Source organism: Schistocerca piceifrons, chromosome 1 (genome assembly GCF_021461385.2).
Source record: "Schistocerca piceifrons isolate TAMUIC-IGC-003096 chromosome 1, iqSchPice1.1, whole genome shotgun sequence".
In the NCBI taxonomy this organism is placed as follows: Eukaryota; Metazoa; Arthropoda; class Insecta; order Orthoptera; family Acrididae; genus Schistocerca; species Schistocerca piceifrons.
Genome location: NC_060138.1, coordinates 768,727,402 through 768,748,686, shown reverse-complemented (window position 1 = coordinate 768,748,686; position 21,285 = coordinate 768,727,402). Strand labels below are relative to the sequence as shown.

Here is a 21,285-nt window from a genome sequence, read left to right as displayed (position 1 = left end):
TAATACAAGAGGGATATATTTTGGATAATACTATCTAGATGTGCACACATACATCTTCAATAGAATTCTATTTATGGCCTCGGTCACAATACTTGAAGCGTGCATACATTTTGACATTTTGTAGAATTGTGTGGAGTAATGTTGCATATGACAGTCTGCATAGCCTGCTGTAATTGCTGACCTGTTTACCATCTGAGGGCAGCACTAAACAGCAAGGCATGCAGTTTTTGTGCCTCTGTATACAATACAGTATATAACAATACTGTATATTACAAGAATGGTGGAGTGTGGCAAGGTGATGCTTACCACAAGTGGTTTGATACATGCAAATAATGCAATGAGAAGGAAAAATTAACATTGATAATTGGCAAGATACTGAGAAGAAAAGGCTTTGTGATGCTGGATTTAAATGAATCATGAATAGGAAAGGTAGTGCCTGCTAAATAGCCTTCAATAGGAGTTACTGGAATAATGTTTTATGGGTTTTGTAAAAAGGTGTGTGTCTATAGAGTAGCATATGTGTCCTGTATAGTGGTGTATGTGCCCTGTAGAGTACATGGCTGTAACGACATATGTTATATGCAGCTTCTGAAAACATCACAGCAAAAATAGGTAACATGAATAAAATTAGCTACAGTTCTGTAGTTATCACCAATGAAAAAATATAATATATAATCCGAGCACTGCTACATTATTAAAGAGAATGTGAAATGTGATAATCCAGTAGAATATTAGGTATAGGTAGTAACATTGATTGATTGCATGATTCAAGATTGTGTATGCAGTGCTGAAGTGTGCTCAACAGAAGGATGCATGGACATAAACCTTGAAATTAAGTTAAAGTTGTACAAAGAATATTATGCCTTCACATATGATGAGCAGTCCATTTACTTGACAAAATCCATGGAAACAGATATGCCAATGAGACGAAAGAAAGGTAAGACAGATGATACTTCACGGAAACGATCTACTTTCAATACAAAGCCTAGTCAAATGTAGTATGTCAAAAAACATTGCTTGACATAATCCGCATCACGCAGCGATGGATACAGACTCTTAACATAAACTAAAAGATGGAATGACTACTCCTCAAGATGGTTGAGGAACACATTTCAACAGGCCACATCAAATGACAGCAGTGCTCTGATTCAAGAACAAATTTTGAGTTTCCTAAAACAGTTGAGCCATTGCAGCATTAATAAATCTTCAAAAGAATGTCTGCTCCCCAATCTCAACAACAGAATGTTATCAATTGTTTATTTAAAGTTTCCTGATAAATCAATAAGCAGGTCATACTAGCAAAGAGTGTTTCAAACAGATTTTAATTTGAGTTTTGGAACACCTAGGCCAGATACTTGTAGACAATGCGATTTGTCGTTTAACAAAATAATCACAGCTTCAGATGAAACAGAACTGCACAGCATCGAACTTGAGAGTCGGTTGTGTCATACAAAAGTAGACCAAGCCTACAAAGTGCTAAGAAACAAAGCATATACTTGGCCCCAACCAATAACAAAGAAGTCAAAAACAGTAATGTCATTAAAAAAATACAAAATCAGCAGGATATGATGGATTGTCTATCAGTACACTGAAAAGATGCATAGACAACATATCTGATGCCATGGCCACAGCAGTAAATGATGTAATTGCATCAGGTTGTTTCCCAGATAGTCTAAAGACAGCACAAGTAACCCCGATTTACAAGAAAGGTGATAAATCTAAAATTGAAAACTACCGCCCCATCTCAATCTTACCTGCATTTTCTAAGGTAGTTGAGAAAGTTATTTATACTAGACTAATGACATTCCTGAGTCAACACAATTTAATATTTGAGAATCAGAATGGCTTTATGAAAAACAAGTCAACATCAGTAGCAGCAGCACAATTAATAGACAAAATAATAATGGCCATAGAGAACAAGGAGTATGTAACTGGAGTGTTCCTTGATCTAGAAAAAGCTTTTGATTGTGTCAACATCACAATATTACTTGACAAGCTGTGGAACCTGGGTATCAGAGGAACTGGCTATGAGCTAATAAAATCGTATATGAACAATAGAAAACAATTTGTCTTGCTTAAAACAAACAGTGGGTCTTACAAATCTAAAATTACTTATATCAAGTATGGAGTGCCTCAAGGTTCTGTCTTGGGACCCCTTCTTTTCTTAATTTATGTTTGTGATATACAGTATTGTTCTCCTAACTGTACAAAAATACTGTATGCAGATGACACATCAATAGTGTGTAAACACAAAGACTATATGAGTCTGGAGGTACTGTGCAACAGTGTAACTAATGAAATAGTCAAGTATTTTAATGAAAGCCATCTAAATGTAAGTGCTTCAAAGACTGCAATGATTGAATTTAACACAAGGAAACAAATAGAATTTGACATGAAATTATTCACAGGAAATGACATTGTAAAAAAGGAAAAATGGACAAAGTTCTTGGGAATTACAATCCAGGACAGCCTCAAATGCGACATGCATATTGATTCCTTAGCGTGTAAGCTGTTGAAGAATGTGTTTGCTATAAATATGATTATCAAATATTGTAAGGACATGTGTGTACTAAAAACTGCTTATCATGCACTATTCTCATCAAACTTAAACTATGCTGTAGAAATATGGGGTGCAACAACTCAAGCCAACCTAAGTACATTATTAATACTACAGAAAAAAGTTATCAGAATGATTTGTGGTGCCAAACCCCGAGAAGCATGTCGGAATCTGTTCCCAAAATTAGGTGTGCTTACCTTTATAGGTGTATACATATTGAAAGTTATATTGCTTGTGAAAACAATAAATCCAAATTTCAACTGTGACCTGCACCAGTACGATACAAGGCAAAAGTTCAGTTAACATGTAAATAGCCACAGAACAGCTTTGTATGAAAAAAATGCACTTCATGCTGGGCTGAAGCTAGCCAATGCCCTACCAAAAAGTCTCACAACCCTTCCTACTAACAAATTAAAAGATCAGCTAAAAAGAATTCTAATTGAAAACCCTTTTTATTCCCTAGACGAGTGTTATATCTGTATGAAAAGTGCTTCATAAGTATGTCAAGCTCATAGTTTTAAGTAACCTACAACTAATATAATGTTGATAAAAACAATATTTGTAATATTGTGATTGTATACTACCAAATGTAAAATTTATTAATACAAACAAATCTTTAGTTTGTAATTTATAAACTGACGTATTCAGAAGAATAATCTGTATGATGTCTCAGAAGAATAATCTGTATGATGTCCTGAAACTGTATTATTTCTAGGGATTGTATTTGATTATTCGATGTTGAATAAATATCATTATTATTATTATTATTATGGAAATGGATAAAAGGAACAACAATACACATTATATGTGTTGACTTACAACAGGTTTTAGTTTGTCCAACACTGTCACATTCCATGGTATTTTACCACAGACTGCTGTTGTCATAGAATTTCACAGTTCATGACATTAGGAACTGGAAACATCACAGTAAATTTGTGGGATGAATCCATTGCAAGGAGAGCTTCAGATGAAATAGTTTGTTGTATGCTTAAATTTGTGACAAACAATTACAATATGCATGAAGAAGGTATGGAACACAAACTGATTGTACGGTCTGACTGCTGAGTCGGGCTGGAGAGTTTTGGCACTTTATTTCTATCTGGTGAGCTCCAAGCACTTTTTACAGAAATACATCAGAAGTTTTTATATTTGGGTCATAGTTTCCTACCCCAGGACAAGGACTTTGCAATGATCGAGAAAAGAAATAAAGTGTCAAACATTATTGTTCACTCAGAATGGAAGCATGTTACTGCTGAGGCCTTTGTCAATCCTTCAAAACTGAACATTCAGGAGGAGATGACGGAAGACTTCAAGGATGTAGGATCCACTGACTTGGTTTTCAAAAAGCCACCTACTTTGAAAACCACTAATTTACTCTGGCTGAAGCTGCGCAGTGATGATCCTCAAGGTGCAAGCATGTGTTGTAGTCACAATGTGCTTTGGCTATTTGGAAAGACATTATACCATAAAATATGGTTGTGAACATCAAGTAAAAAATTGTCTAGTGTGGTTGCTGTACAAATGGACACAGACTTTATAAGAAGAAGAAAAGGGATCTACTGGACATGGTGGATTATATGGAGCCAAAAAACATGCATTTTTACAAAAACCTGCAGTGCGACAACTGAGTTTAATGCATCAAATTTGTGTGTCAAGTTGATGACAAACTCATGTTCCCATACCTCTTTCAAGACCAAAGTAATCAGTTTACAATAAGTATTATTTCGTTTGTTGTTGGAATTTTCTTTCTTACTTTTTGATTCAAGACAACCTTCATTACACCACAACAGAGTACAGAGTGATCTGGGATAATGCTGTATATCTATTCCTATACAGCATTTTTCCATTTTAATACTTATTTTCAAAAAAACTATGCTTAGTGCAATTTTAAAAAGCACAACCAAGTATCTTCAATAGTATACATGCACAAACAATACATATCTGCTATTACATTATTATTCTGCAATTTCCTAAAAACTATAAAATGTGCTACACAGCATTATTTATTTATTGGATGAACTTCCCGCAATTTTTAAAGTTTTTCTTCCATTTAAAATTATGTCAATGTGGAGATAATTTAAAAGGAAGTGCTTCTGCAGTACATTCAGCTGCTCACATGCAGACAGTAGCTTTCTATTAAACTACCATAATTTGGGCAATCATAATGAAAAATGTTTTATTTCATTGTTTCTACATTGTCCACCAGATTTACAGTTGACATATACCATTAGCACTGGTTACAAAGTATAAAAAATTCAATTCCCAGTTAATTTGTTATTTTCATAACAAATAAAACTATATCAAATATTATTACTATAAAGCACCAGTTCAAATCAATCATGAGAAAGTATGAGATCTTAGTAAGTCAGTGTTTAAGAACATTGCAGATCAAAGAATAGTGAGCTTCCTTCAAAATTTTAAAAGTAAGAGATCAAAAATGCATAATTTATGTAGTGGGCCAAATTTGACATGACAGAATAACAAAACAGAAACAAAATCTTGTCATATACTATATGATGAAGCATGGTAACCAACTGGTACCGTTTTTCAGACTTGTGTCCCATTCTTCTTCTTCTTCTTCACATCTTCATTTACTCCATCCCTTTGGTTAATATTCTTATTTGCTTACATGAAATAAAATATATATTTGTAAAGTTTTAATTTGATCCTCTGCAGAAAGTCAAGCAAGAAATACAGTCCTGACAACAATAAAGTATAGTCAAAATTTCCTTGCTCCTAACTATAAAATTTATTTAAAAGATCAACACTATACAAACAGAATGTATGTCAGCCTGTGTGCAGTCTCTTTAAGTTAATAATGTGTTGGATGAAGACATACTTATAACATGACAGAATGCAATTTACATGCTGTGTTATGTAACAAATCTGCAGGAATGAACATTTAATCCGACAGTATGAAATGCAAAATATAGTAAGCATTTGTGCCTGCAAAGTCTTGGAAAGTTATTAGAAATATTCTACAAATATAAGTCTTGATATTTATACCTACGCTTCTTTGTGAATCAAGAAGTAGCCATATTTACACCAATAGTGTATAATAAATGCACTGAAGCAATAACATCCACCATTCCAAAGTGGCTATGAAATGCCAGCAAACACAACACAGAAAGTTTCATTCAAATGCAATTACTCTGAAACAAGTAGCAAGTATATTTCACCTTTCACTGTGACATAATTACTCTGGTAACATTTTTCTACAATTTTAATTAACTAGGCTACAAAGATAACTTCTTCGGCTTATAAGCTGTGTCAGCTGACGCTGTCAGTACAGGAAACAACTTCCCTGTGCACATCAGCAACATAAACCTTTCTCTTATAAAGGTGAACTATGTTTGGTTTGCATGGCAGGAAGCATAAATTGTCCCAGCTTTTGATTTTGCCAGATCAGTAGCCTTCTTAGCGGCATCCTTGAGGGCATCTTTCTTGGTTGATCCTAAGCCCTGGTTCATTGTTTCCTCTCTTAATGGGATTGATGCAACAGGAAACAACGAAGAAAGTACATAATTGAAGCCTGAAACCATTTTCTGACAATTTTTGCGAAATCTTTCTACGCCAAATGCTTGTATAGCACGCCCAAATCCAAACACTTGAGAATCTATCCAAGCTGATCTTTCTGCTACAGTCCAGTTCGGATTTTCCTTGCTTACTCTGTATGTCACCTTTTCTATAACACTCTGAAACAGACAAAACAAAATACATTTAAGTTCTAAATAATTTGAAGTTTATTTTGAACTGAAACATACGGGTCACTCAAAATACTTATTGTATCTGATAACAGTATGGAAATACTTTTCTTTTTTACTTTGTCATGTGTATTGGTTAAGATGTTCGATTACTCCTAAATAACAGTGTTTCCTTTTCATCTATATTTGAGTTTCATGTTTTTGAGTTAGTACTCATTTTGTCTCTCTCTCCTCAACTACAATTTTTCTTTGAAGGAGCAGACTACTGTAATATCCCTTACAGCCACGGAGGGCAGGGGTCCACATTGCCGGGAACCAGGTTTCCTGGAGGGCAATGCAGAAAGCAGGTGTAAAGCTTAACAGTTGCCGTAGTTCAGCCAGGTGGTTGAAAAAACAGTCACAATTCTACTGGAAGATGACGTTATCGTGAGGCTGGGAAGGCATGAAGGACACAAGGAGGCAGGTTATGGCTCAGGGTCACCTGCTGCCTCTGAGTATTTGTAGCCATTTCTATGGTGGATGAGGCATCAGTGAGATCCAGGTCCGCAGGGGACACTAAGATCTCCACTGCATCCTCAGATGCAGAATTGATAGGGAGTGGTGGTATTGGCGCCACCAGAGGGTCCTGTTTCTTAGCATACTTATTCTTAGTTTGCTTGCTCTCTCACTCTTCTTTAGGGGCTTGCTGGGAACATTTCTCTGAAGGAGCTTCAAGCATGGAGGAAGGCCGTGAAGCTCTTCATCCTGCAGCTTTTGGCTCCTTGAGCCACTGGCGAGTGTCCGCCGTGACATCAGTGGAGATTTTGAGAGAGAGGGCCCCAAGGGACCACTTCTGCATGAGAGGAGCTGGAGGAGGCTGTTGCTTCTTCAGCAGGGGGGAGGGGACCGATGTCCTCTGCATTTGGGGGGGGGGGGGGGGGGGGAGGGAAAGGGAGGGCTTGCTCCTGAAGTAGGTGCTTTAGGAGCAACGGGGGAAGATTTGGCCCCTACCATCAAGGGGCGGATGTATTGTGATGGCCCGGAGGGCCCGCTGTTCGTGTCACACAGTGAGGAACCACTAACCACTGGCACTTGGGACGGCAATGGTGATGTAGCTGCAGCAGATGTCAACGTCAACCGAATGCGGTGTAATCTTTTGAAATTACGTTTAGCCTCTATGTAAGTCAACTGGTCCAGGATCTTGTACTCCATGATTTTCCACTCCTTTTGGAGTACTGGGCAGTCTGGTGAGCAGGGGGAGTGGTGCTCCCCACAGTTGATGCAAGTGGGACATGGCGCACATGGAGTATCTGGCTACAGTGGACGTCCACAGTGTCGACATGTGGCGCTGGAAGTGCAGCGGGAAGATGTGCCCAAACTTCGAGCACTTAAAGCACCGCATAGGAGGAGGGAAGTATGGTTTAACGTCACAGCGGTAAACCATTACCTTGACCTTTTCAGGCAATGAATCACCCTCGAAGGCCAAGATGAAGGCACCAGTAGCAACCCTGTTGTCTTTGGGTCCCTGGAAATGCGCCGGATGAAATGAACACCCCACTGTTCTAAATTGGCGTGGAGCTCATTGTCAGCCTCCAAGAGGAGGTCACGATGGAAAATAATTACCTGGACCCTGTGCCGTATGGTCACCAGCAAGAGATGACTTAACCCACTTCATTGTGGATTATCGACCCTGATGTTACCCACTCCGATCAGGGGCTCTCCCCACAGGCACCACCCAGTGACAGCAAAGGCCAACTGGCATGATGGCCGTTGCCAGGAGTCCTGATGCCCCAGTAAGACAGGCATCTACACCTCGGCATATGTGGGGAGTTTGCAGCTCGGCATCAGTAGTGTGATCCCTGTGTTGTCAGGGGGCTACCACCAAATAGGTACATGACAGCCCCACCACAACAAAACGCGCTGGATATTGGGGCAGAGAAATCCAACATTGTCAAGGGGGCAAAAGAGGACAGGAGGCAACAAAAGAAAATGACGTACTCTGGAAAGTTTCCTTGCCCAAATAGTTGAATCGCAGGTGGAGATGCAAAGCCATGACAAGAGATTCAGGAGATCGAATCTGAGGGCACTCGTGCACCATGTAAGGTGTCCTTCCCCATATGGCCTGCACTTCTGTAGAATTTTGAAAGTGACAGGTCAAACCATAGAATGGGACCTGAACTCACAGGACCGAAAAGTGAGAGACTCCTTTTAGTCGTCTCTTACGACAGGCAGGAATACCTCGGGCCTATTCTAACCCCCGGACCGGGAACTTTGTATATAAAATTAGGCACATTTATTAGTTTACACACACACACACACACACACACACACACACACACACACACACACACATTACTGGCACAATTTCCGAGAGTGTAGTTAGGAAGGAGCAGAGAGTACAACTTAAATTACTGAGAGTAAAACTAGCAGCAATGGAACCTCAACATCACAGCACGTCAGCAATCGTTGGTTAATATATTAAAAAACTAAAAACCCGCCTCGATTGCGAAAAAAGCACCTAGTGTTAAGTGTTAACAATGTTCCACTGGGAAGGTTAACACTTAACACTAGATGCTTTTTTCGCAATCGAGGCGGGTTTTTAGCTTTTTTAATAGCAGCAGTGGCATTTATAATTCCTTGCTCATTACAAATAGGCTGTGGTTTCTAAGAGTACAGCTTACACTGGTGCAGGCGAAATGAACGGCAATCACATTCTTGTAATTCCTTACTTCTCAAAAATATTTTGCTGCCTATTTCTGAATATGTTGCTATATTTGTGGGTGTGATTAGGCAGGAACGTGAGAGCTTAAACCGACAGCTCAGATTGCTGCAAGTGAAATGAGTAGCAGTGATATTTATATTCTACATTGTCAAAAAATTTTAGCCGTTTGAGAAGAGACGTGGAGAGGAGAGTAGGCTTTGTGCATGTACAAGGTGAGGTGCTTCTTATGTTACTTGTGTTTGCAGCAGGTGAGTGTTGTACATTTAACGTCTTGTCTGAGAATCTACATTGAAATATATTTTGATTTAGAATTCTATGGATATGATTTTTTTTTTCTCTCTTGAGGAGATAAGAGCAGTTTTCAAGTTTTTAAGTTTTTGATCAAATTCTTTATCTGACACTAAAAACCGACATCACAGGGTTGTAGTAGTGAATTGCATCTGAAGGAATCACTTTAATACTGCAAGATGGCAATTCCTCTTCAGCTTAAAAATACTGTCATATGATGTGGATTTGCTTGTTCTCCCTACGAGTCAATTAACAGAAGAAATTTGTTCTCTTGCACATAGGTTGTTACCAAATTAGTCACAAAGGTTTTACATAATGCTGTCTTTTAAGTTCAGCAGATTTTGACAAAATAATGATGATATTCTTATATTTTGTCGGATCCTCACTCACCATTTTTTGAATCCCCAGTCCGTAAGAGTCATTACTTTCTTATAGGTATATGTAGACTGTTGGTATAATTTTCCAGAAAGGTTTATAGCATATTAGGCTGTATACAATTGAGCTAGTTTGTTCATATTTCAGTTTATTTGCTTGTGTATGTAACATAAAAATTGAAAACATAAAATAAAATAAGAAAAAGGAGTTTCTGCATTAGGACCTGACCTCACAGCCTCCAGTTTACCAGTTCTGTACTCTTTTCGCTGTGCCCAACAGCAGCCTGGAAATTACACTAATATTAATGGTTCATGTCCCTCCTGACTGGTGCCAAAAACAATATATTTTATTAATGCTTTGCCATCTAGAGCTTCCATTTCTGTCACATTTGTTTCTGGCAGAGCCCTGCATATGCCATCAATGGGATGGTGAGGTCACCTGCCTTTCTGTTCCGATGATGTCCAGTGTGAATCGTCCTTTAATGGGCAATAACTGAGCAAACCATCTTTTGTTATTACAGTCTTCGTATACGTTAATTTTCAAGTACCATAACTCTGGTCAAAGAAGTGTTACATGCATGAAATTCATAATTCCGTAACTGTGCTCGTGAACAATAATCAAATATTCAACAATAGCCATCTGGCCTGTCATTTTAAACTACATTAATGCATATTTTGAGTCCTTCAACCAAAGTTTTGCAAGACAGACCCCACTGATAAGAAGAACACTTTAAAGAGGTACATCAAACTTCTATGTAAATCACGAGTAGCCGATTAGTATTGGCCCTTACCAGTTCTTGAGTGAATTGCTTTTAAGCGATGTATTGAAATTTGTATTCCAGCATTCTGTAAAAACCACATATCATTCATTAGCTCACAAGGTGAAGCATAGAAACAGTTTGCTTACTTAAAAAAAAGGACACATTCTCTTACTTTTGATAATTTCTTTATTTCTGAAATGCAAATGCAAGGAAGTCACACTCACTTCCACTAGACTGCTTTTGTCCACTTTAAAGCCAGGGTGCGGCTCATCAAAACACTTCTGGCACAGATATGTACTGCTGCAAACACTGGTGTACAACAGTGACCGGCATTATTGCCAAACATGTGCCTACAATTCGCATGCTGCCAATGTTGTTAGTAATATGCAATTTTTACAGCACATGTAATGGGTAAATTAATTTTCAGTGAAACAGAATTCATTTCAACTGCAAAAATTCTGTTAAATATTCTTTCAAAAGTCAGAAATTTTGCCAACTGAGGTGCTACGCATTTGATCAGATGCTGCTGAGACTTGTACACGAGGGAGGACTGAGAAGGAATGCTCAGTTAGTTCATACGAGCTGTCCACTGAAAAGTTCAGCTGAATGAACCCATAAACGTCAATTATGTCTACTTCTTTGATGATTGCAAGAGACCCCACACGACGGTATTAAACACTGACATTTCTTATTTTAAATTTTTGTGCTGCACGCCCCTTAGCTGCAGTCGTGGAAATGGACAGCACAAGACTATAACAATACTAGATAAACTGAGAGAAACAGAACAGTGTTTAACAAAGGTTGTTCTGCCAATATCTTGTATCAAGTAGGGCTCTAACTTTTAACAACTATTCACTAGAGGGCACACAATAGTAATTACATGTATCAATAAATCTGTGTAACTAGAAGCTGAGAAGGGAAAAGATGAACAGATTAATTAGTTACCTCTATAAAGTGTTTATTTCTAATCTAAATTTGTGAAAATTTTATACCTTTTTTAGTTTAAGGTACTTTACTTGAAATGATAGCCTTCTTTTCTGCACATCCCCTACTCAGCCTACACTCATGCCATGAGAAGTCGCAGCGGCTTGTATACGAATGTTAGCTGGCGCTGATGCTATAACCTAAACTACAAACACTGATTCACTTAGCTTTCTTGCAGAGGGGTGAATACACTGAGGAAGTCATTAATATCTTCGATCACACTGCAGCTTCTAAATTCAATAATGTTAGTTTTCTTAGTGTCACCTTGTCCTACATTATATATTAAATTGGCTATGATTTATTCCATGGTTCCATCTCTTCGCCAATAATCTATATGACTAAACGACTATCCCAGAACCTAGGGCACTGTGCCAGCCACCATTGTCTTGTGGCTTCCAAGGGTAACAGAAATCTGATTTTCAATATTTCATGTAATCATTAACCTAATTAACACATTTAAAATGCTGTCATAATCTACTCATTTACGGTTATAATCTTATGTTGAAAGTTTAACACAATAAGACAAGTATTACAGTTGCAAACTGTGTTTGTGTGTGTGTGTGTGTGTGTGTGTGTGTGTGTGTGTGTGTGTGTGGGCGCGCGTGCTCGCTTGGGCAGGTGTGCAATTGGCGACATGCTAATACCCAGACTTTACTCCTCCAGTCTTTGTGAATGAGCACACTTAGTGACTTCTAACAAACTTCAAGCATAATTTAAATCTTTTCTTAACTTTTTCTTGCTTATATGCTTAAAGACAAATATTTAACACATTAACTCATTTCTAAACAGACATCTGAAGCTGTTTTATACATGGGAGCTCAATTCTTCAAAGAATCGGAGCTTTACTGGTAATCTTTAACTTCACTATTTCATGACAGAAACGTGGCCGACTTTTTGCTGCCATACTTTGAATATCATAATTTCAAGAGCTGCAATCTTTTCAGTAACATGTCACAATCTGTATTGTGTGGTTTTACATGACTTCACTTAAAGTGAAGCTAGCTTGAGGGCATTAAGTTCAAACATATATGGCAGTAGTCTGACAACAGAATGGCCGCAGATAGCCAGTTTATCAACGTAATAAGTCTCTCCTTGGGGCTTATTTGTTCTATTTCTGTAAACAGCACACACTTTCGCATTGTCTCACCCCATGTCTTCTCAGTTTAAGTATTTATCTTTTTTGTGGCTTTTTCAACAATGTTTTGTGGACCTGTTTCCCATGAAGGGTAGTGTTGTCCACAACCAATACAGACTCTCTTTGCAGTTTCTTTAAACTGTTAAACTGCGAATGACTTTCTTCTCGACCCACTTCTTAAATTACTCGAGTTTACAGACGTTGGTAATCACCAGTATCCGTTCCCACTTTGTATAGTAATTTGTACCTTTCAACAACATTTGAATATCCCCCAAGATGTACAATTACTCAGTTTGATGCCTTCTCCCTGATGCTTTTACATGGCTTGTGACTCCAATGTCAGTACCTTGCTGACTTTTCTGAATGTTAACTCTGTATCAGCCCAAGTTCACACACACAAAATATCGGCCCACCATCACCCCTCAATTACCTTACCTTCCGCAAACAGTGTGTCCTCCAGTTAATAATATTGACCTTATTATTAATTTTTTCTTTCCTACACACATTTCTTCTATCTAAAGCCCACTTCCTTTGAGTTGTGTCTTGATGCTGTGCCTTTTCATTAGAAATTGATTCTCCCTTTAAGAACAGGTAAGGGTTTGGCACATGTAAAAACTATCTTCTGCCGCGCCTCCCCCCCCCCCCCCCCCAAAAAAAAAACCCTTAGTAATGTCCTTTGTTTTACGATGGTAGAAACTATCAACACGTACATTACGCTCTTCTGAGTGATTCCATTCCTTTCCGCAAGTTGACAAGAGCTGTTTGCTTTGTTACAGCCAAGAACTTCGTTTCTTATCCGTTGGACTATTTTCTGTGAAGTGTCACGAACTCTGCAACCCTGCCAGTTGCTTTCATTACACGAACAACCAGATACTGTTTTGTAGCTTCCTCATCAGTGATTCATAATTTGTGCAATTAAACATCTTTCATCCCTATGGACTGCCTCTCCAAGTATCCTTTTTTATTATATGATCAATTAAATTTGCACTGTCACAACATCAAGGAAAAAATATTAGCATAAATCACAACACTTGCAACACACAATATTGCAAACCATGCATACTAAAAATGAGAAGGATGATGTAATGAAGTTACTGCTGTGACGGCGCTGCCCGTGTTTGCTCATGCACATATGGCACTTTCCTCTTTTCGTGCCCCTCGACACACTGACAGGGCACTTCTCCTGTGTGCAACATAATTTTTACGTCTGTTGGAGTGTAGAAACTGATGAAAGCCAGAAACTTACCGACTGGTCAACCTCTTGCCATCCTTAGCTAGGAAACAATATGGCATGCCTCAGCAAAATAGCATTGCAGTGGGCATTCTGAATGCAATGTTGATTCCAATTTACTGCTTATACTGTAATTAGAAGGAGCTTGTTCCCCCACACCTCCCCACCCACTGCAACAGCCACTGTGTCGAGGGGGTGCAGGACCCATTCCTCCCCTAACCAGATAGGCTTAGTAAGTAGCAGGACCATTGCCTCCAGAACAAATCTAGTTACCAGCTCAGGCAGAAGACCCGAGGCCTTCCTGTCCCTTCACTATGGTTGCCTGACATCTTGTTTCGGTCTACAGCAGATCATTTCATAATGTCCCTGTAGCACAATGGACGTGTGACATTTTTTAACATAATGATGCTGTCAAAAACATCTTACTATTATTTGAAGGTGAAAAACCTCAAAATAACTATTGTGACACAATTTATGTCAATGGAACTTTCAAATACTGCAAAACTTTTTTTTTTTTCGTCAAGTATTTACAGTCCATTGGTCTATTAACAGACATTACAATTCCAATGGTCTTTTATTTGTTGAACAATAAGGAAATTTCATGTTACTGGAAGGCCTTTCACCAGTTGTTGATAAATATGCTGATCTGGGCCTGAAATATCCCCATCAACAATATTTCCAGACTTTGAAGAAAATAATACGAAAGCTGGAATTATGAAGTGTGGACTGATGTAAGAATCCAGCGACAAATTTCATCCAACACACAGCTGTCGGTGAAAGGTACAAACATTTGGACTTTTACCTGACTACTAGTACAAATGAAATTGTGAAGTTTCCGTCTTACACATTTCGCTTAACAGTGCTGGATCCTGATATGATTGTTAATTGTTTTGTTGAGGACTTAACATCAAAAATCCCTGTATCTGAAAAATTACAGTTGTTTTTGAGTGCTTAGTGTATACTTATGTAGATGAAATTATTCCTTCAACCATGTCAGCTGAACCAAGTCGCTATATACAGAGAACCACCAATCCTCGTGAAAGTTTCCACAACAAGCACAATAGTCAGTTTTAATCCTGTAGTACAGATACACAGAGTGATCCGAAAATATGTTTACAAACTTGACATGGCACATCGGACCTACAATAAGTATCAGTAATCATGTAGGCACAGGGGGTCACAAATGACACAAGCGGGCGCTACGGTCACGAGAAGGCATTGCAATACAAACGTGGGTGGAGCATACAGAGACTGTCGCCATTCACACTGTGGAAGCGTTGGGAGTAACATGGCTAGCTACACATACCACGAAATGACTGAGATGCATTTGATTTATGGCATGGCCAGCTGCAATGGAAGAGAAGACAAGTAATTATATCACGCAAAATGTCCCAATAAAGGGGTGCCATGCCACACATTATTCACCACCCTGCATCACGAACTACAAGAAACTGGCTCATTCCATGTGCAATGGACAGCTGTGACGGAAGTATTCTTGAAAGGGTGCAGCGTATGCTGTCAACAAGTACATGAAGTATCCTGCACCACAGATATCCCCCAAACCTCTGCCTGGCACATTGTATATGATGGACTGTATTCATTTCATTTCCAATGTGCCCAGACTTCGAAACTGGGGAACAACAACAAGTACATGTCATTTGTGTGGCAGTTTCTGCAAGAATCTGCTGCATAGTGAAGCTTCACATCAAGTGACCTCTTTACAGATGAGGTGGTGTTCTCACTTGATAGTATGATGAATTTTCACAACCTGCATATGTGGGTGGATGTGAAATCACATGCTACATGTACATGTGCCTCACAATGCAAACCGACTTGTAACATGCAGGCTGGCATGATTGGAGACTGTTTAATTAGGCCGTACATCTCTCATATTTCTGTGAGGGGTTCTGTTGTACATGCTGAATGATGTTCCGGTGCCTATTCAACGTCACATTCAATTTCAGTGCAATGGAGTCCCAGTGCTTCTCAGCAGGCAAGTGAGGGCACATTTGCAGGCAACCTTTGCTGGCCGCTGGATTGGTCGCAGTGCGCCAGTCACACGCCACCATGATCACTTGATCCATTTTCAACCAAGGTTTTTCTGTGGGTGTATGTGACGGGCCTTGTTTATGAAACACCTGTTACATCACTGGAGGATTGTTGTGGCAGCAGGATGTCTTCAAGACACACCAGGTATCTTTAGAGGGGGCACCATTCAATGCAGCACAGATGTCAAACCTGCCTGGATGCATCTGGGCGAAGCTTTGAGCATCTCCTGTAGCGGGCATCCCATTTGTAGCATGTGACTAAATAACTGCAATGCCACTTAGTAGCCCCAAATGGTCTTTGCAACCCTAGTTCCCATGTGATTACTGATCTTTACATGCCGGATGTGCCACGTCAGTTTGTAAACTATTTTTGAATCATCCTGTACACAGATTTCCTGAAGTATTGGAGCAAATTCAACTCAAAACCACAATCAATTCCTCAAAATAAATGAATTAAATAAACTCCTTCATGATGTAGCAAGGGAAGAACTTCAAAACTGGAAAAATTACAAGAACACAATATCTGAAATTAGTTTCCTAAAAAATAAAATCTAGAAATGCTAACTAAAATGAAAAATATTGCCAGCTTTAAAGACGTGCAGCATACATACTAGATTAATATTACAATAAATTTGTAAATATATCTAAAAACAAAGATGATGTAACTTACCAAACGAAAGCGTTGGTATGTTGATAGAGACACTAACACACACACACACACACACAAAATTCAAGCTTTTGCAATCCACGGTTGCTTCATCGGGAAAGAGGGAAGGAGAGGGAAAGACAAAAGGATGTGGGTTTTAAGGGAGAGGGTAAGGAGTCATTCCAATCCCAGGAGTGGAAGGACTTATCTTAGGGGGAAAAAGGGACAGGTATACACACACACACACACACACACACACACACACACACACACACACACACATATATCCATCTGCACATATACAGACACAAGCCTTTACATAAGTCTGCTTGTGTCTGTATATGTGCGGATGGATGTGTGTGTATGCGAGAGTGTATACCTGTCCCTTTTTCCCCCCAAGGTAAGTCTTTCTGCTCCCGGGATTGGAATGACTCCTTACCCTCTCCCTTAAAACCCACATCCTTTTGTCTTTCCCTCTCCTTCCCTCTTTCCTGATGAAGCAACCGTGGGTTGCAAAAGCTTGAATTTTGTGTGTGTGTTTGTGTTTGTTAGTGTCTCTATCAACATACCAACACTTTCATTTGGTAAGTTACATCATCTTTGTTTTTAGATATATTTTTCCCACGTTGAGTGTTTCTCTCTATTATATTCATATCAATAAATTTGTAAATATATTCAAAAATACTACACACACACACACACACACACACACACACACACACACACACACACACACTTTTGGGTGTGAGACAGTTCCTCCATGGATAATGCTAAATGAACTAGTATAAACACCACTAATTCACATTTAACCCTAAGAGGTTCATTATCTTTTGATTTCAAGATGCACGATAATGAGGGCCATTCCTTGTTGTTACATACAACAAATACAAAAAAATTTTACAGCCTCGACTAGAGGTGTGTGTGTAAAGCAACCTTTTTATAAGACGAAGACTGGGCCGACTGCGGGAGGCACGAGTCCTGTGCGCCAGGCAGACCCATAACTGTTTTGGGAGGCATGGGTTCCATCTTTATGACTGCAGGAGGTGTGGGTTCTGTGCAGAAGCTACTGGCAACTAACAAAATCAACTGAAGAATTAACCATATCCTCCAAATAGCTTTAATATATTATAGTAATATGTAGATATCTTACTATTTACTATCACTGCACAAGACGACTGGGGAGGCGGGAGTCCTGGGCTCCAAGTCCTATTTTTCTGACTGCATGAGGTCTACTGGGCTGCTCTCAGGTGTGTCTGCTACCACCAGTATCCCTCATTGAAAGTGCCAATATTTACTGTTCATATTGTACTTGTGCATGAGTGTCAGCAGAAACTTAACCGGGCAGAGGCAGAATGGAGGGGGGCACAGAGGTACAACCTTAGGTACTTGAGATTCTAAGTGGGGTGGGGGTGGGGGGTGGGGGGAAAGAGAGAAAGGGGTGGGGGTGGGGGGAGAGAGGAAGGGCCTCCTTTTCCCCTCCCACCCCTTCCCCCACTGCCTCCTGCAGACACCTACGTACTTGCAATTTCTTTTTTTGTTTTAACGTGTATGATTTTTTCTTTCCTCTCCATTAACTATATTTAATTTATTAATTGCTTTTGTTTTATTACAATCCTACCATTCTTGCCTCACCTACTCCATTAACTTAGCATTTCCCCATCTGTAATGTCTATTCTTTCATTCAAGGTGGTTCTCATTGCCCACTTTACTGAGTTTGCATTTTAATTGCAAGGCACAGATGAATAACTAAATACTTCCAAGGCTAAGGGTGCTAATATACACTTATATGGTGGGGTCTGATCCATAGGGCAGCCAGATTGGATCCTGGTGACAGAACAATTTTCATCACTATCATTAGTGGTTATGTCTTAGGTTAAATTGCAAATTGAAGTGAGGACATGAGTCACTGTTATTAATATATTTGTAAAATTGAGATATTGATCTCTGAAATCCCCTTCATGCTAACAGAAAGAAATAGATTATATGTTGACATCAGGTAACATCCTTCCTTTCTTTCACTTTCATCCGTACATTACTGACATGATGAAGCCACCTACTTGACACATTATTACATCACAGAGAGGAGAGGAAGCCAACCTCAGTATTTCCTCCAAACGATCATGAGTATGAGAAGCTACATTACATGTAAAACAAATGACAAAAATGTAACTACTTTACTGCCGTTTAGTTGCATACAATTCCTCTCATACAACTTTCCCTTAATTTGATCTGAATTTTTTTTTCTGTCACTATTCTTTACCCACACATTCTATAAGGAATTTCACGCTCCAACTGTACAAAACACTGATACTACCTGTAGGTCTATATGGTTGCAAAACTTCGATGTCAAGAAAAACGACTTAAATAATCTTCCTGTTTTTGAACAGAAAGACATCTGGAAGACCTGCATGCAGGAAAAAGTTGATATCACTGGCATCGGTATAATTGTGAGCTGGATAAGATCTACAACAGCCCTAACACAGTATTGTAGGTTTGATGAAAACCAATGTTAGAAACGCAAAACGTCAGTCACAATCAGAATTTTGTTATTTAAAATTCTTCATATTTCTAGGGTTCCATATGATAAAAAATGGCACCCTTATAGGATCACTTTGTTGCCCATATATCTGTTTGTCTGTCTGTCTGTCCCACTGTTCAAAATCCTTTTTATCACAAAGGAGTGCACATATCAAGTTGAAATTTATGTCACACATTAAGGTCTGTGGTCCCTTGGTGACATAAAAAAGAGAAGATTCTAAGTCAATGCAGTCAAAAGACATGGCCATTTATGTTACAAATTTTGATGCTCACAAACTCCCTCATCAAAATCTATAGGGTACTTCCTCTTGATGGAGAATCATGAAATTTGGCAAGAAGAGAAGTTTCACTGCACAAGTAAAAGAAAGATTATAAAACTGTTAATTTTTAATCATATCACATGAAAAATATTTCTTTTGTTATTTGTTATCTGACTTCAAACTTGAAATTACAACATTCTTGAAAGTCTTGGAGTCCCCGAGATCGATATCTTCCCACTCAATATATAAAAAAATTCAGTTTGTACGGAACCCTCAATGTGTGCGTCCTACTCTTATACGCTTTTTTTTTTTTGTTACTTTGAAAACAAAAATTGATTGTTTACACAGATGTAAGTAGTCTGATCAAGATTTGGGTATTCAGCATAATACTGAACATTTACGAATGTTTACTAATGTGTCTAAAAGTTGATTAAAAAAGGTGTTTTTACACAATGGTGATAAACTTCCACCAGTAGCTTTGGCTCATTCAGGGGATGAGAAGGAAACATATGAACGAGTTGTCTTACTAATGGATGATAATATGTAATCATGAGTGGATAGTCTATTGTGATTTAAAAGTTGCTGCAGTACACAGAGATTTACCTGCTGGTTTCACAAAATACAATGTCCAGTCACATTAATGTGACCACCTGTCAAAAGCCTGAATAATCCTTCAGCACTGTGGACCACTGCAAGACGCACTAGAAAGGAGTCAGCGAGATTCTGGGAGGTACCACCCGGGATGTAGGGCCATGCATCAGTAGTGCCATGACCTGCTATGTTATGCTTCTCGATTGAGGGCCCATGGTGCAAACAGCCCGATAGAAGTGGTCCCACAGACTCTTGGTTGGTTTAAATAATGCCATGACCAGCTGTGCTGTTTCTCGATTAAGTATCCATGGTGCAAACAGTCCAATAGAGGTGGTTCCACAGACTCTTCATTGGGTTTAAATTGGGGAGTATGGTGGTAAAAGGAGTACAGTAAACTCATTCTGGTGCTCTTTGAACCACACACATATAGTGGGAGCTATGTGCTGAGGAAAAATACTGTATGTAGTGGGGTGATAGTCCTCAAGGATAGATGCATACTTCTGTTAATTGACTGTGTCTTCCAGAATGACTAGATCAGCCAGGGAATGCCACGAAAACATTCTCTAGACCGTAACACTCCCTCCTCTGGCCTGAACCCTTCCAACAATTGTTGCTGGGTGTGTGTTTTCAGGTATTTCAGGCTGTACATGCCAATGGCCATCTGTCTGAAGAATTACAAAATGTAGTTCACCTTAAAATGCAACCTGTCACCATTCAAAGGGAGACCACTTGTGGTGCTTGCAAATTCCAGCCTTAGTCAACGATAAACAGGAGTCAGCATGGCTGCATGAACCAGGTGCCTGCTGCAGATGCCTATATGCAGCAATGTTTGCTGAACAGTTGCTGGAAAGAACTGTTGGCAGTCGCTAGGTTCATTTTGGCAGTCAGCTGCTCAGCAATTGCATGTCTATTCCCCCACATACATCTCCAGAGCCACTGTTCACTCCTGTCATCTATGCCCCGTGGTGCAACACAGCTGCCTCAGCATTTTGGATAGGGTCATTTTGTCATGCACAATATACTTTAACCACAATGGCAGTTACATTATACACCATCATGTTACACACTACAATTCAGAGTCCTCTAGCAGTAGAGGGCTGCAAATATGTAGATGTGAAGAATAAAGATGTAGCATGTAAACATCATTTGTTTTAGTTAAACAGCACCTATGGGTCATTCCATGTCAATTCAACCAATTTGAGAAAATGTTCCAGCTGATAGTCTCAGATTTGGCTGAAATTTAGCACACCAATGCTTCCAAGTGTGGAACACTCATGTACAAAATTTTAAGTTCCCCTGCCAATTAGTTCCATATTTATGGCTTGTGAAAGAAGGTGGCATGACCCGGAAATTGCAACCCGCATCTGGCAATCTATCTTCAGACCCAACTTCAGGCCTTAATAACTTTGGAACTATTATGCACAGTCCAGTGAAATTTTTACAATCCAGGAACATCCACTTAGAGAA

At 39.1% G+C, this 21,285-nt stretch overlaps 1 protein-coding gene across 1 annotated transcript in view; it reads right to left on the bottom strand.

Moving 5' to 3' along the window:
* Positions 1–5,199: 5,199 nt before the first annotated feature.
* Positions 5,200–21,285, bottom strand: part of LOC124712376 (PRELI domain-containing protein 1, mitochondrial) — a 29,534-nt gene continuing 13,448 nt past the window's right edge. The window contains exon 3 of the mRNA XM_047242675.1: positions 5,200–6,252. Within this exon, the coding sequence (XP_047098631.1) occupies positions 5,905–6,252 (348 nt within the window). The 3' untranslated portion in view covers positions 5,200–5,904. The remainder of the gene's footprint in view (positions 6,253–21,285) is intronic.